The 27,780-nt window shown below is 32.0% G+C and overlaps 2 protein-coding genes and 1 long non-coding RNA gene across 3 annotated transcripts in view; 1 reads left to right on the top strand and 2 right to left on the bottom strand.

Annotated features, from left to right (window-relative positions):
• Positions 1-22: 22 nt before the first annotated feature.
• LOC148229319 (mitochondrial coenzyme A diphosphatase NUDT8) lies at positions 23-3,032 on the top strand. The gene is made up of 2 exons (XM_088197015.1): positions 23-101; positions 176-3,032. The coding sequence occupies exon 2, from the start codon at positions 194-196 to the stop codon at positions 914-916; it is 723 nt and encodes a 240-aa protein (XP_088053141.1). The 5' UTR covers positions 23-101; positions 176-193; the 3' UTR covers positions 917-3,032.
• Positions 3,033-7,302: 4,270 nt separating this feature from the next.
• The window catches only part of Clic (chloride intracellular channel protein 5), a 43,955-nt gene continuing 23,477 nt past the window's right edge, over positions 7,303-27,780 (bottom strand). Inside the window, exons 2-5 of the mRNA XM_088197013.1 lie at positions 9,362-9,628; positions 9,056-9,298; positions 8,707-8,817; positions 7,303-8,641 (exon numbers count right to left, since the gene is read on the bottom strand). Coding sequence (XP_088053139.1) covers positions 8,555-8,641; positions 8,707-8,817; positions 9,056-9,298; positions 9,362-9,628 — 708 coding nt within the window. The 3' untranslated portion in view covers positions 7,303-8,554. The remainder of the gene's footprint in view (positions 8,642-8,706; positions 8,818-9,055; positions 9,299-9,361; positions 9,629-27,780) is intronic.
• LOC148229318 (uncharacterized) overlaps positions 25,726-27,780 on the bottom strand; it is a 9,362-nt gene continuing 7,307 nt past the window's right edge. Inside the window, exon 2 of the long non-coding RNA XR_015811300.1 lies at positions 25,726-27,780. This exon is cut by the window's right edge and continues 2,681 nt beyond it. This is a non-coding gene — a long non-coding RNA (uncharacterized LOC148229318).

The following is a 27,780-nucleotide window of genomic DNA, read 5'->3' as shown; positions in this document are numbered from 1 at the left end:
TAATCAATGCTCTAAATGTATTGTGTTTAGGCCAAAAAAATAAATTAGACGTCATAATACTTAAATGTCATTTAGTACGCACGCGTCATGTGTGTTATATAGTACGGAATTTTGTCAATTGTTTTGTTCAATAAATCTGATATAATCAATTAATCTGATATTTTTATTGTTGCAGCTCAAATCTAATCAATAAATGATTAATAAAATGCTGATTAATCAGATTTCACGCAAGTTTTGCGAAAACGGAACGAGCGCTATGGGTTCTTTTAAATTCGAAACTATAACTTCGGCTTCAAGTCGTCAAAAGTTTATGGAAGGCATTAAACTATTGCCGGCATATGGTCTTGAGAGGATTGCTTCAAAACCAAAAGCTTCCGTTCTTTTGGCACTCTGCGAACAAAGCAACGGAGACACTGCAATACTGTATACTTTGAGATCAGCTCATCTCAGCTCTCACGCTGGACATGTAGCGTTTCCGGGCGGTAAGTTTGACGAGTCAGACGAAAATCTGACAAACACGGCTTTGAGGGAGACTGAAGAAGAATTGGGTATTCCAAGAGAATCCATCGAAGTGTGGTTCGAATTTCCTCACGCTTTACCAAGCAAAGATTTTGAAATAGCTGTGACTCCTGTAGTCGGTGTAATTCGAAATTTTGATAGTCTTGTTTTGAAACCTAACGAGTTTGAGGTGGAAGATTACTTTACTGTGTCTTTGGACAAACTGTGCGATAGACAGTATTTCGGTGTTAATAAATTTAAAAGTGGATATACTATACCTGTGTTCATGGGCGGTAAGCATAAAATTTGGGGGCTCACTTCAATTATTACTCATCTGTTTTTATCTATTACGATGCCGAAATCTGTTTATCCGATGCAGTTTCAATATATCAGTACTCCAAATAAATCAAAGATCTAAATGTAACTATATATATTTAAATAGTGACATTTAGATGATGATTATTGTTTTTTATATGTATTAACACTTTACAGACCGATACCTTTAATTTTCGAACATAAAATAACTTTTTTGGAAATTAACGTCAAGAGGGTATGAATTTATCAGGTTATTCCATAAGTCTGCGTTTTTTATTAGAATTAAAACTTATAGTACTTTTACTAAGTTATATATTCTCCATCTTTTTCTACAATTATCTCTACATGTTGATCAATTTTTTTAAATTTGATTCCAAAACTATTGTACTTTTAGAAGCAATAAATTCTTTAATGTCGTTTTTTATATCCTTTTTTATAAAATATTTTTTTCCACCTAAAAACAGTTGCAGGGAACTAAATAGATGATAGTCATCTGGAGCAATGTCTGAAGAATACGGTGGGTGAGAAAGGAGTTTCAAGAAAATCCTTTGATTTTTCTATCGTCTTCTTGGATACATGAGGGCGAGCAATGTCTTGGTGTAAAATTACTCTTCTTTAATTTATAAGAGAAGATCTTTTTTGTTTGTCTGAGTCGCTTTTAAACGAATTAGCTGAGCACACTATGTCTGTCGTATTTGTCTGCTTGTAATCCAATAACTCATAATGAATTATGCCCTACATATCCCACTAAATGCATAACAATATCTTATTGGGGTGTAATCCTGTTCTCAGAGTTAGAATTGGGGATTGATTGCTGTCCAATCACTGCCTTTTATGTTGCATGTTGAAGTAAAGGATCCACTTCTCATCTTCAGTAACAATTCGACTGAAAAAATAAATCTTTCTGTTCTAGAATCATTTATTATTGGCATATTGAGATTTTCCTTGGACAATTTATAAGATACCCATATTAAGCAAATTAACACCTTTCCTAATTTTTAAATGTCTGAACTGACGCATGCGTCACGTTGAGTTTTTGTGCTAGCTTCTGTATCGTTAATCTTGTACCAACTTTGATGGCAGCCCTAATATCCTCACTAACAACCCCTAAGGAAAACCCGCCCTTATGTAGATATTTAATGAAATTTTTAGAATCACATTTGACACTAAATTTAATGGCATCCCTGCCCATTGCATTACAAATATATTTTTAAATTCTATTATTGCATTATGATCAAGTTGTAACTCATAAAGCATAATGTAGCTCAACTGAGATTTATTATTATGTATTATCTCCATTGCCATCGTTGATTTAGTGATGAAAATATCGAAACAAAAAATATTCCGTTATTAAATAGCATCGTCGATACAACTACTGTCAACAAACACCGAAGGAATAGTAAAATTATCATTAATTTATAAAAAGTTATACATTTTTGCAAATGTAAGAAAAAATTACGCAAAACTTATGGGACAACCTGATACATACTTATTAAATTAAATACAGCTTATTCATTTTTATTTTTTGTAAATTTTCTGTTGCAACATGACATACATTAGTCTAATGCGTTACAATGGGTTGTACATAATTAACAGTTACTGAGTAAGTAGTGGGACCCCACACTGAAATTAGTAAATGAAGTCTGTAAATCAGTGACATTTATTTTATTAATTTGAAACTATTGCTACAGCTTTCAATTGGTATATATATATCACTATGAATTACCTAGTTTGATTTTATTTTAATTATTCATCAATTTCGATGAATCTCATAAAACATTCGAGCTCATAAGTAATTCGAACCTAGGTCTTTCAGGTATTAGTCACTGACTTATACCGCTGGTCTATCATACTAATATGCTTTCATATAGATGAGAAGACCATTATCAAATAATAATACTGTTTTCTGTGATACTATCCTATTTAGTTTTGAACTAATCTTTAAAGATTTTTGATTTCAGTTCTCTTAAATATCTTTTTGTTTTACTACTTTTCTTGTTACTAAGTTTAATTCTTTGACTTCCGTATGGGTTCCTGCAACACTACTGTAATTCGTCCCTTGGATGATTATGTCCTGGAGTGGATTTTTTGTGATGAGGCGAGTGTTTTTGTTAGCAAACATTTCCGGTTTAAGCCCATATTATCGTCATTGTAGATTTAATCGAGTTTCAAATTTTTTAATTCTAAAAATGCAGGGTGTGATGATTTTTTTAGAAAAATATTTTGTATTGTATTATTCCTTGTTGGCCAAATTAAGAATGTCTTAACAAGTTAATTTAAGGTGCATCAGAAAATAAGTAATTTTACTTAATTAATGTTCAATTTTATTTCACAAATTATTATTTTAATAAAGTAAGTCAAACCTATATTGTAAATCAGCGCTGTCCAACTTCTCTTAGTCTGTGGATCATTATTTGTTGTGCAAATTTTTCGGGGGCCAAAAAATCTTTTGCTATTGGAAGCAAAAAAGATTTTTTTTTAACCCTTCCTGGGCGAAAAGGGGGCCAAAAAGTACCCCAAGAATTTGTTTTTCACTGTAACTTTTTAATTACTACCTTTAATAGACCCACATTTTATGTAATCCTGTAATTAAGGATTATACATAGGTAAAATTTGTTTCGAGTCAATTTCGAAATCGTATAACGGTTTAAAATATAAATTTGCGGTAAAATATCTATTATTTGTGAGTGACCGTCAGTTTTGCAATTCCAAGAAGGGCAGGTATAGAGGATAACATTTGAGCTCATTCGCACTCGAAAGTTATGAATGTGTCGACGGTCGGTTTCCATAATGAGTTAGAACGAGAAAGCTATATGCTGTTGGTATACCATCACCTTCTCAGAAGAATCATTGTCTGGAGAAAGCCACGTGCTGGCAAATCAGTGTTTCCCTATCTTTTGCCGTGTTTCGTTGTTTGCAAAGCTGATTTATTATTTTTATTTTTGTAATTCCATCATCCTATACCTTTTATTTAATGTAGGAAGTATTATTTATTATTCACTTTGTTATTTTCTGTATATTGTAATGTACGTATTTGGTGATTTTTTTGCGGTATAAATTGTGATAAAATACTGGGATATGTCGTCCAGACAAGATACAGAAAGACTTTTAGACGAATGTGAAGATGATGTCAATGTCGATGAATTTTTTGACAGTGATATCGACTTTGAAGAGTTGGATTCAGATGCCACCGACGTAAATGATGTAATCAATAACGAAGCTGACGATTCTTCATCAAAAGATGAAGAAACCGAAGATGATGAATTTACACCAGAAGACACCACGTTCATGTCAAGATCTGGTCTAGAATGGCATTCAACTCCACGATACAATTCCAGAACGCGAATCCAGAATATCGTAACATCTTCTTCAGGACTTGGAACAGAGGCTAGCAATGTGACTACAATAAAGGAAACCTTTGCTCTCTTCGTGACTGCAGCGATGATTCAAGAAATAAGTAGTAGTGGAGACTAATCGGGTCTCTAGAAATGACAATCAAGACCACACCAACCAACCGGAAATAGAAGCATTCATCAGCGTATTGATAGTTTCTAGAAGATGCAATGGCCGTAGACTACCACTAAAGGAAATATGGACATCTAACCAGCTTTTTAAGTAATTCTTTTTTTCTACGATCATTTCAAGGGACACATTCGTATATTTATACAGTAAAATTCGCTTTGATGACAGAAACACCAGACAATTACGATTTCAACAATCGCAAGATAAATTTCGTGCTTTTATCAAAAGTAAGCCCGGCAGATATGGAATAAAAATATGGGTTGCTGCTGATGTAGAGTCGTCGTATATTTTAAATATACAACCATACATGGGAAAGCAGCAAGTACGAGAGAGAAACCAAGGTGAAAGGGTAGTGACTGATCTAATTATTCCTTCTATTGGAACTGGACGTGGTGTCATTACTGACAACTTATTTTCGTCAGTGCCCCTTGCTCAAAGACTTTTGGAAGACAACATTAACAGGAACAATTAGAAAAAATAAGCGTGAAATACCGCAAGAATTTTTGCGTTCACGCTAGCGAGAGGAATTATTTAGTCGTTTTGACTTTACCGATGACATCACATTGGTTTCATATGTTCCGAAAAAAAAAAACAATCGGTCACACTGTTGTCAACAGAGTTAGCCATGGAACTTGCCAAGGAGAACATAAATTTTCAAAAAATAGTGGGATATCGTTTCATAAACATATTCAATATGGTTTCACACTTTATGATCAAGCAACTAACGTTGAAACTGTTACTCCACTGACAATACTCCCCGAAAATCGCGTTGAACAGGTTAGGAGAAATAGGTGCAGCTTTTGCCCTAGAAATAAGGACAAAAAGACTCGATTTTTTGCACCACCTGCAAAAAAAAGCGATATGTACAGTTCACAAACACCAGTTGAAAATATTGTCATGTCCAAATTGTTTACAAGATTCAAGCGTAGAATAAATGAAATATTTATATTATTATCCTAAATATAAATATATTATTTTTGTTATTTTGTATTTTATATTATAAATACATTATTTAAAAAAAATGTGAATTATTTTTATTTCTTGTGCAATTATTATTTTTAACAATAATAAGTTATATATAAATAATATAATGTTTTACTAATTTTTTAATTGATTTAATTTGTTAAAAATTTAATAGATTTAAAAATAATTAAATAATAATAATTTTATTAGTCAGTGTTTGAGAAGCGCTGCAACATGCATCGACAAGTAAACGCTGTAGACGCCCCTCAATCGCCGATCGTTCTTTGGCCAGAAATGTCGCCGAAAAATATGACTGTAATTTGCAAAAAATGTTAATAAAAAGATATTTTATTCGTTTTATGAAAGTAAATATGCATAGAAACACGTGTTAGATGATTAGGTATACAATTTTCTGTTAAAAAAGTATCATAATTTCGAGAATAGTCTGGGGGACAAAAAGGCCCCCGGTTCGGAACGCTCGCGATTTTTCTACCTTCCGTACGGGATGGGTTAATTTCATTTATTAAACAGGAATTGGTTCGCGGACCGCCAGTTGGACAGCGCTGTTAAAATAATTCAAGTAGAAGACAGTGGAAACATAATGATAAATAATTCCATAACACTATCAAATAGTGACTTTTTAAAAATTGCATATTTTTTCTATGTTCCATTTACTTTAATGTTAAAATCAATAAATTTATATGTATTAGAAAAATATGTGAGCTATAACAATATTATTAATACTCATTTTTACTTTAATTTAAAAATGAAACAAATTAAATGTCAATAACTTTTAAATAAACAGGTCAGTAGCATTACTTATATAATGTCAGCTAATAATAATATTGTAAATTGTCAGTAAAGCTCATATTACAGCTATTAACTCTTCATAAAGGCAACAACAAAACTATTTTTTTTGTTAATTATTATAAAAACTGTATGTGATTATTAGCGTCAGGCCATTGCAGATTGGAGCACTTGAATCCGTTATTTATAGCATCTCGCAAAGGCTTAAACGTCATAATTTGATGAGTCATCCCTTATCTATTTTTATCTTGGAAATCGTTTGGCGTGAAATGTAATTTTAAAATTGTTATTTATAAACATTTGTTGTAAGAAAACATTAAATAATTGCTGACCATATTATTAATTAGTGAACCAAATTTAAAAAATAATGGTAAAATCGTTGATAAAAGAAATTAAATTTTTTATTATTTTTTAAAATGACTAAAATTATGTCTGTAGTGACATGAAATGTCAAGTACCTGAATTTCGTTTTTGTTATATATATGTTTATGGCTACAATTATTGCAAGTCCGGTTCAAAACTGATTGTATGTATTATTTATCATTAAATGATAAATATTAGATAAATATAATAAGAACTTAAAAAATATGTAATGTGATCCGCTAACATAGATTGACTTACTCGTGATTTGTGAGTGGTCATTTTACTGTGATGAATGAAATATTTGTGGCTATTTTTGTTTTAGTTATAATTTTTGCATATAAGGGAAACTTAGTTTGAACATTATTATACTTGAAAATATATTATTGATAACTATGATCAAAAAAAGTTTTGTTTACGGATACAAATATACAAACCTACAACTGCCAAATCTGTAGTTTTATGTTATCAATATTCTTTATTATTTTTCACTTATATATATGGTCTCATGTCGATTGATATCTGAAATATTATAGTGCCGTACCATTCTTTCAAATGAATATGAATAAATTACAAATGTACATATTTATATATACAGTAGACCTCCCAATAACACGGTAAATTGGGGATTAGAATTTTTTTTGCAATACGTATGTGAGATAATCTCCCTGTGGCTTGCTCACACATAAAGTAATGGGCACCCAGATAGCGCATATTGGGGGGGTCTACTGTACTATAAAATGAAAATATTCCAAAATGTGAATTGTTTAATTTTTAAATAAATATACGGTGCTATTGTATACATATTAATATTGTAAAGGGAACAAATAAAACATATTTTTTTTATTAAAAGTATTTTTAATAAAATTAAGTAATACCTATACATACTATTCATACAATATTTATCTGACTTGATTATTCATAATTGACCCATCGTTTTCATTATATAATCACGACAAATGTATACCAACTTTTCAACTCAAACTTCAGTTCGCACTTAATAAATAGCAAAGAAATGTTTTTTTGTAAGGCAAATAGTTAATTTATGGTAACATTATATACGCTTACACTTTAAAATGAACGAAAAGAGAAAAATAATAATATATAAATAGTACTCGTTGCTCCACACTAAATGAAAAAGTACTGCTACATTATCGCCAAACAGCGGAAGGCACATAAGCATAAGTCTTCGACTTCGATCACAAGGCATATTATATCATTATCGTACATATTTTAAATATAGAAAAAAGCGAACCTAAAGTTTTTGTACTCGGCACATATAAAAAAAACAATTTTTAAATTATATATTATACATATGTGAGAGTGACTCTTTTAACTTTTTTAACACTGTAAGTGTTACGCCTATTATATTGATGTTATTGTACATCTGCATGCGTATAGACGGATACCAAAGTTCACATATTTTATGTATTTGATATTAAAACATGTTTATAAGCACTGAGTAGTAAATGTTTGTGCGTTAAAAATATCTACTGCTATTAAATTACTAAAATATATATAAGAGTGAAAAGCGATTATATATATATTATAAATCACAACATGGACGCAATATTTGATCTTTGATCATAACACTATGAATATGGAAGCTGTAAAAATATTATTATTGCCAAAGTGGACGTGAAAGCTTACGAATGTTATGATCAAAAGCAACAAGCGATTAGATATAAAATATAAGGACCATTCCGCAACTTTATCATGTGTGTTTCAATGGCACGAGTTTTTAGAATGAGTTTTTGATCACAGGCACTCAAATATTCTGGATAAGATTGAAAGAGCAAGTGGAATGCAAATGGAATGATCCTTATCTTACGTACGTATAGTCATAAAATTGTATACAATCGTTTCGAAAGTGTTCTACATTGTGGGTATCAAAAAATGAATAATAATTATAACATTAAAATGAACAATATGTTATAAAAGGGAAAAAAAAAACAATTTTAAGACATTACATAATATAACAAAATATATATATTATAAATCTGTCGTATTCATTGATGCTTCAAATATACGAATGCAACTGGCAATTTCTAAACAGCTGGACAACTCTCTGTGTTTCATATATAGTCAACTAGTCGTCAGCCTGGGCGATGTTGATAGGAATTGAAGTGGTGAACGTTGGCGTTTCCAACTCTTCGTGTTTCTTCATTTTAAGCATCTGAAAAAATATTATAATTCATACATTAGTTCCATGAATATACAATACAATATACAATATAGTACCTGTTGAAGCTTATAATGGTTGATAATATCTTGATCTGCAGGACAAGATTGGGTAAATGCATCTAATTGATACATGTTATGCATGTAGCGCCATAATGCGCGCAGAGTTGTCTGAAAAGTGTAATTAATCATTTTAAAACACAATTTGTATTAATCTAATCAATTAAGACATCGAAGGGCAAATTCTTTGCATTTATCAGAGATTTTAAACAATGTCGATATTAATAAAAAACATATTTATCAAATTGAGCTAGATATAATAACAACGACAATAGTGAGATTATATCTTAGAATCTGTCAACTCATTTGATATATTTTCTGGTCATCATTAAACGTAATAAGTCTATACCGGTATTTCAAAATCAGCGAAATATTTAGCGGCCACGCGAATGTGCTGCAGACGAGGCATCAGCTCGCAGTCGAAACAGCACATGGTGTCGCCGGTCAAGAACCGCGTTGCCCGTCGCGCCAAAAGGCTGTCTATCCGCGACAGGTGAGACAGGAGATTAGCCGATCTCTGTTCGTCCTTTCCGACTAGCACTAACTTCAGCTTGGAATATACGTTTTCGATAAGCGTCGCCACTTCTTTGTCCTGCAATCGATACAATCGTTTAATAATTAACATATTGCAAGTTTATAATCGCATAGGACGCACTTGAACAAATAGATTGTGTCCGCCCGGCACCGCTTTCATTATGTGCCTTTCGATTTTCTCGTTTTCAAGCACCGCTAAGCCATTGTCGATGAGAATGGGGGGATGAGTCGCTTCAAAGTTGGTGCGGAAGTCCGGTGGCGGCTTTTGCATGTCTACTGTCGTCACCTTCAAACTGATTGTCTTGAGTTCGGCTAAGAGGTACAGGTCCATAAAGTATTCCTGGCAGAAGAGGCATGCTCCCTTTCGTCTCCCATCGATTGTTGACGCCTGGAAGTAAAAATAAAAGAGACATTAGAGAAATATATTTACAGAGAACAAACTAATTAAAAAAAAACTGTCTTTAGACTAAAACATCTGTTGAAGACTAATAAGTAACTAATAAAAATGGAGAAATATTCTTTGCATAAATTTTTGAGATGAATGCAAAAAAATGTACATTGTTAAATATTTATCATTTAGATTATGTTTTTATGGATATATTAAATCTATTCCATGCAACAAAAAAGCACGAAATACTATTTATTCTAAACAACTTCTTTATTTTAAATAGTTGTAAGATATTTGAATATGTCAATACAAATATTTTTACAGTGGAGCAAAAACTTTAGTCCTCATATTTGTACTTACAACCATTAAACTAAAAAAGTACTTTTTTTTAATACTTCAAATCAAACATATCAAAAGTAATAAAATCGTGTTTTGTCGTCGTAGTGGGAACGCTCCATCAATCACACTACGACTGCGACGATAGCATATTAAAATTTCTAAGAAGTACATCAAAACAGAAAAGCGCAAAAAACAATTATCACTTCTCGGAAGTCAAAAATCCACGTCAAAAGCAAAAAATTCGGTTTGAATATACTTCGATCAATATTTAAAATCAAAATATAGAATCGCGCCATCACCATCCTAGTATAAATGATCGGTAAAGATATCTATTACATTTTAAGTTATGTGTGAAACACTAAAAAGTGGATAAACTATTTGAATTTTTTTAATAAAATGTGTTAAATTACTTTATAATTCACGTGAATACCAATCGATCATTTTATTACAATTTTCTATATACCTCGAAATTTACGCGATATTTCCTGAAGGGATGAGTGTATATACTTATTTAAGTTTGAAATATTTGAAAGAGATTGCACAAAAGTTGGATATAATAAAAAAAAAATGTTCTGCGCTTCTCGTAAGCAACGAAAACGACCCATTTCTCGATCGTATTGTAACTTGCGATGAAAAGTATATCATTAACAACAACAGAAAGCGATCTGCACAATAGTTGAACACTAAAATTACATCAAAATAAACAGCGGTGTAATGGTACGTTTTTCCACGACCGGAACGCTTATAACATCTGCAAAAACTTCGTTGAGTTTAATTAAATAGTAACCGACACCACAATAATTTTAAACAGCACACTGCTCAGCCCAATTAAACTACAATTTAACTAGTAAAATAACCAGAGGAATCGTCTTCGGGTTTACATAAACTAAAATCTCATTGATTACCTAAAAGGGAGTAGTGTTCCGGTACTTCTTTTTTTACAACTGCACCACTGGGCACAAAGAAGTCATCATCTTGCCGATATTGTAACCGCAAAATGACGGACAATTTGTTTGTGAAAAATGTGATTGTAATAAATATATTATTTTTGGTGTAGTGTTTTGAGATATTTACAATTTTTAACGTGTTTTGATACAAATCGAGTAATGATGAATATATTATGTTTATAAATATGTATTGGTATTGATTTCAACGTAAAATATCTACTGTTTTTAGAAATTTTATAACTATTTAAGACTGGCTCCTTTATGCTTTAGGTACATATGATTATAATACATAATAAAATAAAAATTAATGATAAATTCAAGTACAGTACTCTTCAATAACACGGTAAATTGGGGACGTGCAGTTGGGGGACTAGCAAATACCATTCTTTCAAATAAATATGAATAAATTACAAATATACATATTTATATATACAGTAGACCCCCAATAACACGGTAAATTGGAACTAGAAAATACTCATACAATTTTTTGCAATATGTACGTACGAATCAGGCGCGTGTGATGAGATATCCTCCCTTTGGCTCGCTTACACATTAACCCGCTGGGCAGTATGGCCGCACGTATGCGGCGACACTCAATGGGTCCAGATAGAGTATCGCCGCGCATACGCGTCCACGACCATTTCACTCGATTTTTTTATTTTATGTTTGTAAATTCGATTTATTTATTATTTATCATGACGATACTATTTATTATCAGTAATATTTCGATAATAAAATTATAAAATTATAATAATTATTAGTATTTAGTATGTGAAAAAATCGTAAAAATTGCGAATATTACGTATGCGCTATTTTATTTATATTTTTTAGATTTTTGTAATGTCGATCAATTATTTATTAATCTCGGTAGTACATATCAATTATATTTGGATATCAATGATATCTGGATATCATTTATTTATAGTGAAAAAAAAATAGTATAATAGATGTACACAATCTAAATTCATTGTATGTGATTCTTGGAATTGATACCATCAGGATGTTGTTTGAAGATTCCAGGCCTAAAATGGAAGTAAATATCGTATTCAAGATTTTAAAAATAATTACGGAAATAAATTTCAAAAAAATCATATCAGTTTTGTCAACTCTGGTGTTCGTAAGTAAAAAAATTAAAAATAATAAATGTAAAAATATTATTATTTTATAATAATATTTATTTATTTACATAGTAATATCAAACATCTTCAATGAGTTTGTTTTGAGAACAAGCAACATGTGTTTCTCATTTCAATTTAGGTTTTGCACGTGACAAATTGCTTTTAGGCACACAAAAGAGATTCGCATTTTTGGTCAAATCCCGCTCTTATCAACCCTCAACAATGCATATAGATTTTTTTTAGTCTTTTCGGAGAACGCTTTGGTATCGGATCGCGACAATTAGTTCGATAATTATTTCATTTCTCTCCCGTATCGTGTAAAAATCGTAAATTTATAAGCATGTCCCGTAAAATGAGTGATCAAGAAATAGACAAAGTTTTCATCGATAGTGAAGACGAAAATGTGATGGAAGATTTAGAAGACTTGGTGCTCCATCTAAACAATTCCTCAGATGAGGAAACAGACGAAGAGAGGAACGAAAGTGGGAAGATGGTGATTTCTCCCCTCAGATACTAGAATTCAACAATTCATCATCTGGAATTCAGTCTTCATTTCAAAGGGATACTGAAATTTACTATTTCACCCTTTTTTTCAATGTTGAAATTATGAATAATATTGTAACGGAGACAAATAAATATGCTAATCAAATAAGCATAAATATGAGTGCAAATTCTAAACTGCAAAAATGGGTAGATACAAATATTTCGGAAATGTATGTATTTTTAGCTACTATAATGTTGACTAGTTTGGTTGGTAAAAGTTCCATGAAGGAATACTGGTCAACAAATCCAATTATTTCGACTCCATTTTTTCGAGTATTTTTTTCCCAAGACCGATTTTTTCTTCTTCTGCGAGCACTACACTTTGCAGATAATACAATCCGGAGCAATGATGGCTTACAAAAAATCCGTCCGCTATTAGACCCAATAAAAGCCACGTATAAAGCCGCATTTTACCCCTTCCAAAACTTATGTATTGATGAAAGTCTATTACTATGAAAGGGGCATTTGTCATTCAGAATTTATATTCCATCAAAAAGAAACCGTTTCGGTATAAAAATTTTTGTCTTGTGCGATGCACAGACTGGCTTTGTGATTGACATAATTGTCTTCACGGGAAGCCAGACGGATATTGATGTGGATAAAGCCACTGGGATTTCAGGATCGGTAGTCAAAACAATACTGGCATATTATTTGGGAAAAAGGCACCGATTATATATTGATAACTGGTACTCGAGTCCAGCATTGCACTATTTATTCTAAAATTTAACTCACGCCTGTGGCGCAATTAGAGCGAATCGTAAAGATTATGCTAAATTTCCCACAGGAAAGCAGAGTCGTGGGTATGTAAAGTTTCTCCACTCTGATATTTTCTTTGGTTTATTTTCTGTTTTCTGGAAACTTATTCCAATTGTATAACATTTTTAGTTGCTCTTGTTATTCTACCTATGTAATTTTCCACATATGAGATATCGTGACTTGTAAAAGATAAACACCAAAGAAAAAAAATATTACAGTACTCGTGGACCCAGAGCAAGAAAGAAGAACTAGCTGATTATTTTTTATGTTTATATAATGAAACTTTACCTATATGTACACCTTTATTATTATATATAATAGATTTTTATGACAATAAAATGTTCAGAACCACTAATTTATGTTATCAATAAAACAACAATTACTCTAATATAACGTGAATAAAAAATTCATAAATTGATAAAAGTGAGACATAAGTAAAACACTTACAATAAATGTTGAGAACCAATACAATTGTAAATAAAATAATAATAAGTTGATAAAAGTGAGACATAAATAAAAAATGCTTATAATAAAATGTTGAGAACCATTGAATTTACTGTATCAATAAAGCAACATTTATTTCAATACATACGGGAATAAAATGATCATAAGTTGAAAACAATGAGACCGTATATAAAATAATCAAAAGTTGATAAAAGTAATATGTAAATAAAAAAACAAAAAATGGTGAGAACCACTAAATTAATTTACCAATGAAGCAGCATTTACTCTAATATAAACGTAAATAAGATAATCATAATTTGATAAAATTGAGAAATAAATAAAATAATCATAAGTTGATAAATTTGAGATGTAAATAAAAAACTTACAATAAAATGTTGAGAACCACTGAATTACTTTACCAATAAAGCAACATTTACTCTTATATAAAAAAAATACTACTGTAAATATAAAATAATCATAATTTGATAAAAGTGAGAAATAAATAAAATAAACATAAGTTGATAAATGTGAGATGTAAATAAAAAACTTACAATAAAATGTTGAGAGCCACTGAATTACTTTACCAATAAAGCAACATTTACTCTTATATAAAAAAATACTATTGTAAATAAAATAATCATAAGTTGATAAAAGTGAGAAATAAATAAAAAATGCTTAAATTAAAATGTTGAGAACCACTGAATTAACTTTATCAATAAAACAACATTTACTTCAATATATACGGAAATAAAATGATCATAATCATAAGTTGATAAAAGGGAGACGTGAATAAATAATCATAAGTTGATAAAAGTAAAATGTAAATAAAAAGCAATAAAATGTTGAGAACCACTGAATTTTCTTTATCAATAAATAAAAATTCACTAATATATTAAAATTTACTCTAATGTAAATAAAATAATCATAAGTTGATAAATGTGATACATAAATAATATAAATCTTATAATAAAATGTTGAGAGCCACTGAATTTGCCTTATCAATAAATATAATACAAAAAAAATATAATACAATAAATAAAAATAATAATCGATGAAAAAAATAAACAAAACGAATTTAAAAAAAAAAAAAAAAACTGAAAATTAACTCACTCCCACGATGTATATGCCGAAAAAATAACTCACTACTCAAAGGGTTAAGTAACGTGCATCCAAATAGCACATCCCCAATTTACCGTGTTATTGGGGGTCTACTGTATGTTATTTACTTAAACGGAATGCCACTTTTGTGGACTATTGTAATTAAATAATACATAATAATATATTTAATAATTGATTCATTTGTTTTATTTAATTTATTAATAATCTTTATTTCTAGCACATATTTTTGAGTTTCAGTTTTTCATATATTATTATTAAACTGTGAAATACTTCTGGCTCGACTCATTTTCAAAGATAAATTAATATGAATTTTTATTTTTGATGTCCAAAATATACAATATTGAAAAAAAACAGTATTTTATTATAAAATTATATAAAAAAAACACATTTATAAATCATCATGTACTAATTCTTACACCTTTTTGGAGGGGGACCCCGCACTCGATTCTTGCCTAAGATTTTATGAAATTAAATTAATGTCACAGAATCTTTCTTTGAGGAGGATTGTCCTCCTTGTAAAAACATTTCCAAAAACACCTTTATTTTAAGCACTTCCTCAAAAAACTTTGAGCAAAATTTTCGAAATGACACTTTTAACTCCCGCAACAATTTGTTCTCCTCAAACAAAAATCTGAGATGGTTTTTGAACAAAAATTTCAGGGATGACCATTTATTTTTTTAGCTCCCGCAGCACTAATAACCTTTGTATTTTTAGTGTGCTCCTTTGATATATTTTAAATCTGATCACCTTACAGAAGCATAAATTATACAAACAGGTAATACTAATTGTTGCAAAATCCGAGTCATAAAGACGGATATAAAAGGACCTACTCCAGAACACAAGCACAAATAAGCTGATATACAAACACGATATAATTATACTCCATTTCTTTTAACAGAGTCATTTTGAGGTCTATCTATTTTGTCATTATTCATATTACTTATTAGACTTTTTTATTTGATTATTGGATCTTTTTAAACCCTCAATTTTAAATAAAAAAATGTCATCTCGCAATGTCTAAATCTTTGAAAACAAATTAAAATTAGCAAAAATATGTTAGTTAAATTGATTCCAGAATAATTCTAAAAATAGTGGATATCATAACCAACAGGATATGCACGAAGCGATAACGTGGACTCAATAATGGCGGTAAAAAATCAGCATCAGCAATTACTCACTCTATTATGACGTCACCCTTTAAGACAGATGGGTAAAACGTTTTAGTATCACACCTCGATGAGTCATACGAAAGGTTAACAACTCGAGTGGAATATCGTACGACTATTCTGATATCTTTAGTCTTTCATAAATTCATTTGAACGTTGTGCAAGCTATGCAGTAACACCAGATAAAGTATGTTGTATCTAATTAGCGCTGATAAAGTCGACATTCAAGTAAGATTTCTGTTTCATGACTGAAACGACAGCGGTATTCGCTCTCTCACACATGCAGAGCAATTTATCACACAATTAACCAAATTAATGCGCTCACTTTCGATGCGACCGCACATCGTGACGTAGTAATGCGATTATTGCATTCGCAAAAAATAGCATTATTTACGCAAGAAAATTGGCAGTGATGTTAAGAATAAATTTAGCAATTACCGCACAGTTTACCATTGGGGTTTATGCCAATTGAGAATATGAAAATGTGCGGAATTATTATTCTAGGTATTAATTATTACCATCGCATGGACTCGTTTTGTAGTCTAGTCGGGAATTCGATTTGTTTGCAGTCTCGTGAGTCACGGCGGCGCGTGGAAATTCGAGCGGCGGTTTCACGAGACACATTATAAATTATAGAACATTTCAATAGAAGTATTGCATAAAGTAAAACTGAGAAGAAGCAAGTCATTGAGAATCCCTGTGAAAATTGTAATTCATTAAGACACTACATTTTATATGGCTTTTAAAATACAAGACACTGATTCAATATTCGTCAGGAGGTAGTCATATAGGCCGACGGGACTTATCTCGCACGCCGACCGATCGACATTAGATTAGTCTTTTGCAACGGCAATTAAAATTTTTTTATTTAATGTTTGTAAGATTTTATGGCATTTTGTTTCCATTTGAATTCATTAATATAGCTTGTCGTTTATTAAAATGTTAATATAGTAGTGGTAAATCTGAGTCTTATAAAATTAATTTAAATTTAAAAATATACTGTAATAATTTGTTTGCGAATATTTGGAAACTTTTTAATTATCATGTTTATAACGTCACACATTGATCAGGATTGACAGCATGACACTCATATAACGTAGATAAACAACCCGGTTTCGTCAGATATCAAATTCGCTCAAGACAATTTTTCGAGGTCATTAATTCAAATTTTATTATTTTTTCATCAACATTGATAAATCGAAATCAATAAAACGAAATAAACTATGAAATTCCATATTAGTTTTATATTGGGTATGTACTAAATTCCTAATTAAGATACTGTCACGACTCTGTTTAATTATTGTCAAAAAATATAATTGTTAAAAATGTATATTTCAATGCAGTGAAACAATTATCAGAAAATATTTTATTCATTATTGGTAATTACGATATAAAAACGTATGTATGCAATTAGTATATATAAATAGTATTTATTTATTAAATGCAATATTTTCACTTCGCAGATACCACAAAACAAATAATGAAAACGAAACGTTTAGCACACGTCACACGCATAATATCGAGCAATAGCAAGATATGGCAAATAAAAAGTTTATAGACTGGTGTTACGTTACATCAAAACATCACATATCGGATTTCTAGAGCGACTGCTTTCTCCCGAAGTATTATAGATAACTATTATAGGTTCTCCTGCGGTTGCACTGGAGCCGAATACACGTAATTTCGATCGCCATTGTTTTTCCACCACTCGGTTGAGTCACCGCCCGTTTCCCATTCCCATCCACAAGCCTCTGAACAATGTCCGATGCGATGGACAATCGCCATTGTCGCAAATTCGTTGAAACTGAGCTGGTTTAATGAATAAACGTACGCGAAGACATTAGAAGTGCCATTTTATGGAGAGCGTTGGACCGATGTGATCTTGGCGAGGAAGAGATTTCGCCTGCATGATAACCGACCGACGCTCATCCTGCCATTATGCAAAGTGGGAACATTCCGAGAAGTGCTTCGATGCATATGGGATCATAATACATAGAGGGGAGGCAAGAAAGAGGAACGCCGAGTACACGTTATGAAAGTTTTAACTTGTCTTCAACCTTACCTACACATCTGCCACCGGAAACTTTTATTATTTGTCACTACTTGATCGTTCATATTAAACCAGTCGGTGGTGGTTTGAGACGAATTGGTACTGAGAGCTATACATTTCTTGGAAATGTCCGCTCAATATAAAATAATGTGTAGAAAAAGAGAAGCAGATATTTACTGAAGACCTGTTTATATGTTAGGGGAAACGGGAGTCTAAATTTTCTAGAATTGAGATTTAAATACGGAAATAGTCTGTATTGAACGTAGAAACGATTTATATCCATGGCATATGTCTTCAACTTATATTCTGCAGGGAAAAATTAAAAATAGGTTAAATAAAATAATATCTTAAGCTTCAGGAGGTTGAAGACTACTGTCCTAGAAAAAGGCAATGATAACGAATTCATAAACATGCTTATCCTTAACTTCGTTATAAATCAAATTCCTTTAACATAAAACACGCGTTCATAATATGCCTTCCTATGCTATATATAGACATATTATAAGGTGTGAATTTTATCTGTATTTATATAAGACAATCAAATATCTAAGAAAATGATGACTTTGATAAAATAAAGTAGACAAAAAATCAGGAAATATGATTTATGTTTTATCATTTATGGCAAGGATTATCAGCATTTATCTAAAAATAAATAAATATGCAATTATATACGTAGGTGTCGTTGGCCATAATGCGGCAAGTTAATCACATGTCTATCCAAAAAAAGGTGTAAAGCCAATAAAAAAATTAGCGTTGGTCAGAACAGTGAACACCCCATGAAAAACTCTCCGAGGAATATATAAATTGGCAACAAGGTTTACCATATATAAATGGTTTATGAATATATATTGAGCAATATTTTATCTAATACCTATATTATCGCAATATTTTTTTTAGTTTAATAATTTATATATTTAATATGTATGTTAAGCTATTTATGTAAGGTAAATTTTGTTGCTAATTTATATAATACTCCCTTTAAATATAATAGTTACAGAGAGGTATTCATGGGGTGTTCACTATTCTGACTAACGCTCGCTCGCACCTAGCCTGTATAACAGTTAAATAAAAAACCTATTACAGTTAACTAATAACTTGTCGCCAGCTACCCATCCAAATACTGACCAGGCCCATTGCTGCTTAGCTTCGGTCGTTGGCTACATCAACGCTTATGCACAGCTTATTTATTTTAATGCACACATCATTCGTTTTTGATCACACTACAAATAAAATGTTGTTCAATCTAATATTTTTTATTCAAAGCTAAAACAATTACGTGTTTAAAAACGATTAAATCATTTTATTTGTAAATATATTTTTATTAAAAAATATATTTTAAATTCACTGAAAATAATTTTGCAAATTTAATATTTATTTTCGATTTTTTAAAAACTGATTAGCAAAACGATAGTTATTTTATTTAAATATATTTTTTTAATTTTAATACATCTAATTAAAAACATAATCATGTTTTTTTCATGTTTTATATTTCCTCTAGAATTGCCATGTTCTATTAAAGATTTTTTAATATGGCAACTCCAGTGTACGTAAGGCGAACATTTTGATTACTTTGACAAACACATACAATAACTAGTTACCTTGTTCATAAATTATTTTGTGTGTACTGTAACTGAAGTGATTTGACAGTGTATACATTGACTAGTTCATGTATGCATTATCGAAAGCAATATGATAAATATCACGTCATCAAATGTTCTGGTTCAATTCATGCAAGAATACTATTGAATGGAGATGCTGTCGGGATCACAAAATCGTTGCGACAAAATTAGTTAATAACTAATTGCTTTATTTGAAATCTTTGTTTCATTGCCGCTATACAAACGATGTTGCGTATCTAAATTTTAGTTGCATAAAAACCAGGATTTCCTGAACAAAGTCGAAGGGTCGATGCATAATGCGAAGGGGCAAAGATTTCACATTCTATATAATTATGACATTGATTTCACCATTTTTGAATCATCATAACACACATTATTAGACAATAGCAAATATTTTGATTCCGCCACGAATCATTGAAAAAGTGACGTTATGCTAATATACCTCAAATTCTGTATCACTTTTTTTAGACACACTAATCAGAACTTGACATAGAGCTACCACTTCACTTCCGACTTGGAACAAAAATAGTTTAAACGAACTCGCCACAAGCGCTATCTAATAAGAACTTTGTATGCTTTTCGAGATACTATAAAAAATAATTTCTGTGGGTGCTCCAAATATTTTTGTTTTTAAAAAATATCTTAAATGCTACGAAGAAAGTCCGTCTTATCTTTATATGTTACTAAGAAACGGCCTAGTAATATTTCATTAAAAAAACAGCTCTATGAAAATATATTTCTCGGGGAAGTTGTGATATCAAAAGTTTATTAATCTAGATATAGTAAGTTGCGTATTAACTTATAGTCTTTCATACGCGGAATTCGATTACCAAAGATCATCGCAAGCTATTCAGACGCAAAATTAAGGAAGAAACTGATGCTTTCGACATCAACCAACGATCACGATGATACAAAAACCATCTCACGTGCATAACTATAACGTTCTCTTGCTTCGGTGCGATTGAGCAACGCAAATTTCAGAACAGATCGATCTGGGTTGGTTTGTGAAGACATAGCACAATGCGCGAGTGCAACGACATTTGATGTTTGAGAAGCTGTGAGAGCAGTAGAAGATCGATACGTGATCGTGGTTTGTGTGGAAATTGGCGAGGAGGTTTATTACGTGCAAATCGTATTGAAAATAGCAACTTTGTTAATAAATTATATACACAGAAAGACTCAAGAAAAAAACCCATTGATATACTATGTAGTTTTAGCAAGATTGCGTATACAAAAATGTGTTACAACAAGAAGCAGAAAAATTATATTTATATTGTTAAACTCCACTGCGTTTGATGCAAATCCTCCAGTGTAGAAAACGAGTCTGTAGAGAGAGAGAACGCATACCTTTTTGAAACTTCTTATCAGGGACGGCATTTTAGCTTTTTCTAGAGGGGGGATTAAGACTTTCTATAGCAATATTATGACTTAAAATAAGTGAGAATCGAATGAAGCATATCTAAACCGAATTTTGACCAATAGGAGAACGCAAAAAACTATTACCCCTTCTCAGAAGTCAAAAATCCACGTCAAAAGCAATAAAACCGTGCCGTCACCGTCGCAGTGGGAACGCTCGTTACCGAGCGTTCCCACTGCGACGGCGCCGACACGATTTTATTGCTTTTGACGTGGATTTTTGACTTCTGAGAAGGGGTAATTGTTTTTTTGCGTTCTCCTATTGACCAAAATTCGATTTGAATATAATTTAGTCAATACTATCATAATTTCTGGTCTAGAATCAGGGACGTCATTTCAGCTTTTTCCAGGAGGATGGCAATAGTTGGACAGTCAGTGGTCTATTTTTTAATATTTCGATTTTATTAAATGTCATCCCCCATCTGCTCTTCTCAAATGATGTTCCTGCTTCCTACTCAATTCGTACATTTTTGCTGATTTATGTCAGCGCATATATGCTCATGGTACTTGATACATACATATATAATAATTAATCTTAAAAACAAGCTGTAGAAAATGGATAATTGCTACTTCTTAGATGACATTTAATCATAGACGAGTGAGAGAGACCCTTTCTAACATAGTTTATCGATTAACTCATTTTCTCTCGTTGACGATCTCTTCGGAGAGAATACGCTGCGTGTTTTCAGCTAATTTGCCCATCACATCTCGGATCGATGAAGCGCATCGCGTACATAAAAAAACGTATCTTTCATTCAGAGAAACGTAACATTTTGACCTTGCCATTCTATATAAAGCAAACTGATGAAAAGCAGCCACAAAACGAGGGAATTGGGAGCATGCCAGCAGCGAGTCGATACTGCAAATATTCCATCATAAAAATCAATTTTCCGCCACCTTGAATGCTCATCATTCGAGCCGACGCAGAAAGGTTTCTTCTTTTATCGGAAAATAGACCAACCATTCGCTAATGCCTGACGAGGGAAGCCCTATGGCGAAAGTCACGACCATCTGGTAGCCAAGTAAAAATACCTGTAAAATGCTATTGTTGAAGAAACGGAGAAAATACTCCGTTAACGACTTGTGTAATAAAAGTGCGCATTGTACGGCTCATTCGTCAAACGATTTAGAAAATTAATAGGCGAATTCTCCACGGCTTGTCTGCTGCTTTCGGGACGCGCGGACGTGATGTATGGAAGGCGAACCGATTTAACACTATGTTTACGCGTACATACTATATATTACAATAATAAGCGGACAAAATACGTGTGCACTCGTCTATTATACTCAAGGCTGAAAGCCAGAAGGGTTACGAGAAATTGTCAAGAATAAAATTGTCTATTGTCTAAGTACTCGTATGTGTTATGTACAACACGTGAATGCAATTAAACTCAATTACAGTCATACGAGAGTTCAAAAACTATCGAAAGACGAAGAAAAAACATTGAATGGTTGTGAATGCCCTAAGATGTGACGTGAACTTTAGATTTAATATCTGTCAAAATGTTGCAAATGTTGTTAGCAACATTTGCAACATTTTGACAGATATTAAATCTAAAGTTCACGTCACATTAGTGTGAAATACAATTTTCTTGTCATTATTCTCATTTTCTAATCTAAATAGACGTCTTTGAAAGGGACTGCCTCATATAGAATTGACTATTTTAAAAATTTGTATTGTCTATTTGAACATACAATAATTTGTTGTTGGATAATGCAGTGGTATAATAAAAAGTTTGGATAGTTAGCATCTTGCTGGCATAAATAAAAAAAAACAGCATTGCGATCGGTCATACATGTAGCACCGTCTTTCGTATTCGAAAACAATTTATAAATGAGAAATTTAATTTATATTAAAATTATTCAAAACTCATATATTTTTATATTTTAATGAGTTATTCTTTTACTAAAAAAACATCAAATTACATGATTCATCAAATTGTAAGGAAAATTAATCGAATACGAAACAGAAAATATCGTTTGACATTTCCTTTTCCCGCAATTGTCACAGTTATCATAAAGTCATATTTAAAAAATATTCATGTTTGTAAGCTTCTTGGTAATGAAATGTCTTCATTTTTTTGTTGAACTCATGAGTATGACTAGGACTACAAATATCTATAAAAATGATTTTTTACAATTACTTGTTAAATATTGAAGGGGCTCTTAACCCTTTCACCGCGGCCGTATAATATAATCAATGTCAGTAAGCGGCGCTCTTTTTAATGAATCAAAAATTTACTTCTTTTGAACATAAACACATCATTTTACTTCATAAAAGGGAATAAACGTGTTCATTTTTAATTTTTAATACATATAAGATATTCTCTATGAGCTGTATTAGCTTATTATTAGATATGTTTCAATACCAGATATGTACGACCAAGTTCGATTTTAATTAATCACCACGATATTCATCCGTGAGTTTAGGACATATAGGTAAACATAATCTGTGATGATCGATCGGAATATTATACTTATATAATAATCACTAATTCCGATCTCCTAGACACGATAGAAATTTAAAAACACTAAGGTTCGTATTGGATTCGAACCCAGGTCTTTTAGGTCAATAGTCAGAGACTTATACCACTCGTTTATCGTGTTGGTATATTAATGAAAATTTAAATATTTGTTGAACAAAAGTTAATAGAAAATATATGACAAATAGCTTATTAAAGGTTTTTAAACGTCATAAATTTAAGTACAACTTCTGAAATAAAGTGATCTAATGTACGTACGATCAATATATATATATATATATATATATAAATACACGCTGATTCGATTATCGCATTTTAAAACAATATATGGAGGTTATAAACAAATTCGAATACAGAACGTCGCGTCTGCTATATAAGCGATCAGCAAAAAAACCGCAGCTGCGAATAGTGAAAATATCGATATTATCAGTGTTTTGACGTACAGTATGATATATGATAATGCCCCAAAAACAAAGAATCTTATCGACCAAAATAAACTATGCAGCGTTCGAGTGTATAATATATATGACTGAGATAATGACGAGCATTGTAGTAAATGCGTGATCACGATCGATTAAAGGTCTCGTCTTTCAATTTCGATATTAAAATCAAATCTTTTTTTGTGAAACGGTCACCGAAAAGCGCGACAAACTGCGACCGTAGCGCTGCCGACTGTGACCGCTAGTCGCCTTCCGTCCAGTTCGACGAAAGTGAAACCGGCGCCGAGTCAACGTACTGCCTATCGTGGACGAGTTTTTAGAGAGCGTGGTCCGTGGGCCGCAGAATCATGCGCCCGGGCAATCCCGAACGGCGATGATCGACCATGGGAGAAAACTGTGACTCGTCGACGACATGCAAAAGCAAAGAACAAGGCTATCGGCGGCCGATGAGTCACGATGAGAATCCGACTCGCTTCTTTTTTTATATATGCATACAAGCAGAGTATGTATACGTACTACATGTGCAGACAGTGTGCGGATCGTGATGGAGCAAGGGGCTAAGGACAGACAGATATTTGCGTGGGTGGAATTCGGCGGTTCAATTCAACGCACAGTCAGTCGTCCTGAAATATTAAAAACTCGACACGAAAATCTCGGAACAATGTCACTAAGTTCACCGGAAATGTTACAAGAGTGATTTTGTTCTACGATCCCTATACTACATGTAGACAAACGAGAGCGAAGATCGAGATAAGATAAAATGACGGGAAACAGCGTATTATATTGTACATACAAATTACGCGTGTTCATGAACAAACATAATTTCGCCTCAGATGAAAGGAATTCATTCAAGAATAATAAAATGTAGTTAAAAGAACAGCTTAGCGCAAAGTACCTCTTTTACGATTCAACTGTTAAAAAAGATAATGATAAACGGTGAAACGGATTGAATGCCTTTTAGAACAACAATGGAAACGCAGTTAAATAAAATTGTAGATTGTAGTAAAAGCGGGATGGCGATCAATATTATGCTATAAATTTGTGAGTCTCAAAAAACTAACAATCCAACGGGTGATCCATTTATCTTCAGATTTTTTATTAATCGAACAATTAATGTATTTCATTAATTATGAAAAATGATATCAATTAAATGGCCTCCTCTGGACTCTTTGTAGCAGCTGATCCTTTCTATGAATTTTTGTTACATTTCGGCTATAACTTGGTGGATGTTGGTTTTTAGGCACTCAAACGTTTCGGGTTTATCGGCGTGGACACGACTATTAGCGTAACCCAACGGTGTTACAATCACATGAATCCTGGCTGCCAGTTGGCGTCATCAAAATAATGTGACTTGGTAACTTTTAAAGCAAAACCTTCAACGTTGCATTCGATGTGTGGCAAGTTGTGTCGTCTGCTGAAACCACATGTCTTCGATTTCTTGCCAAAAATCATGCACTTACATCGCTCACCATTAACTGTTACAGTCCGACTTTCATCGTTTTCAAAAAAGTAATGCCCAATGACGCCGCCTGACCATAATGCGCGCCAAACTGTCATTTTTTGGGCATGTAATGATCTCTCGTGAATCCCACGAGAATTTTTCTCGCCACATATTTTGCCTAGATAGGTGGAAATGTGCTTCAACAGAAAATAATATTTTCTTTGAAAAATAAGCATCAACTTCCTTCTCCTCTAACACCCAATCTGCGTAAATTCTTCGCTGTTCATGGTCTCTGGTGTTCAGTTATTGTGTTATTTGAATTTTATACGGGTGTCGCTGCAAGTCCAGATGCAAAATGCCACAAAGGGAGCCATATGAAAAGCAATCCATTTCGTAAATGTGTTGTTGCAAACATTTGACACTTTGAACATGCGTGATTATTGACAGCTGTCTGATTTACAGTACTCGAACTCGAATTAAATCACCCTATAACAGTCGAAGTTTCAGTATCAATTTGACGGAAATATCTGTATTAATAAATTAACTAATTTACTGTACTTTAATCAAAATTATAGACCATTTTTAATGCAATTATGAGTGTCTTTATATTATATTTAAAGAACGGAGGATTAAAAATTAATTTATAGTTTCGACAGATTTGCTATGCGAAAAAATCTATACCTGTGATAGCAAACAAGATATATGTTAATAAATACTGTGAGCTGTTGAAATTATATCTAAATTCGCATTAAATATAATACGATAAACAATCATTCTTACTATCGAATAAAATATGTTTAAAAATCAAATTATAAAATATCGGCATTGAAAGTTAGCATACGTTATTGTGGTAATAGGCAAAAATACGAGTAATACTTAAACCACATAAACGCGTGCGTCATTTCCCCATACATACCGCATTTCTGTTGTAACTTCAATTCATTCCAAACATGAGATCTAAGCTTTTATTAGTATTACTAAGTAAGTAGAAAAGCAGATTGAAGAACGATAAAATACCGATAAACAATACCATTAAAATAAGATTAAAGCCTAAAACTAACATCACATAAACGCGCCTCAGTCATGCATGGTACGAATCAAGAGTTACGAATTTTAGTTTTTGTAACATACATGGAACGTATTGTACATAGATAGATAGCATTGGTTAGAGCAAATAGTACACGTTTTGACGAAACATTCTTTATCTAATTTCTCAAGACTCGAATGTAAATATTTTATTCGTTTTGATTACATACATTGAATCCGCGTATCTGGCTCACGGAAATAAACATCGAAGAGTAATTAGCACCCAGTTGAAAATCGGATACATTCCCAAATTCTACGGAGTGGAATCAACTTCAGTTACATCACATGACGAATCACAAACAGTGACGTGACAAATCTGCGGAGATTTTTCTGCAAGTGATTCAAGAGTCGACTCGGAACTCGTTTGAAAATATTCACACAATTGTTGAACAAACAGCGCAGCAATTGCGTAATATCGGTTATGGTACATCGGACGCGAACACAAAGACATTATAAAAATGACAAGGAACATTATTGCCAAAATAAAGCCCTATCTCAATGTTTCATTTCAATATAGATTCGAAAGTTCGCGAGATGCTCGTAGGCTAGTTGGCTTTCACTATCGTCTCGCGGGCAATTAACTAACGTCGTTACTGTTACACACATGAGTGTTAATTTAACTGTGTTTTTAGTGAATAAATTTGCACACATAAGCTCGCGTAGAATATACACGACGCTACTTCATTAATTACCATTATAAACATTGCGTGCGTGTTGTGCTTTATTAAACTAGGACTTGACGTCTTATGCGATTGTGGGAAAACATAGTGACGATACGCGAAGTTATTTTAAAGACGTGGCTTTGAGTTAGTTTGTTTATCTCGAAAAGTTTATGTAAACTTTTGTTTTATCGTCTGTAAGTTGTGCTAGTTTCTCACGAAATGAACTTTACCGGTGTATCAAGGAAAGTATATAATTTTCTGACTTGTCATAGTACTTGTTAGTTAAATTTACACAAGATAATAAAGCGAGGCATATTCATCGAGTAAATAAACAAGTACAAATTTGAACGTGATTATAGTAACAATATAAGAAAATAAGTGTGCCCTGCCACTCGTTAATTTATTTGGCTAATATAGCTAATTATTTATACACTGAGCGAATATAAAAAAATACTTTAATATTATAGAAGGTGTAAAACGCGTATTTTTTTTGATTAATAAGTTCATCAGTGAGCACAGATG

The sequence above is a fragment of the Plectrocnemia conspersa genome, unplaced genomic scaffold (assembly GCF_051122295.1).
Source record: "Plectrocnemia conspersa isolate PC_06_02 unplaced genomic scaffold, ASM5112229v1 ptg000011l, whole genome shotgun sequence".
Lineage (NCBI taxonomy): Eukaryota > Metazoa > Arthropoda > Insecta > Trichoptera > Polycentropodidae > Plectrocnemia > Plectrocnemia conspersa.
This window is presented reverse-complemented; position numbering and strand designations above follow the sequence as displayed.

Excerpts from the sequence above, each read along its gene's own strand:
- LOC148229319 (XM_088197015.1), top strand. The coding sequence starts at position 194 with ATGATTAATAAAATGCTGATTAATCAGATTTCACGCAAGTTTTGCGAA.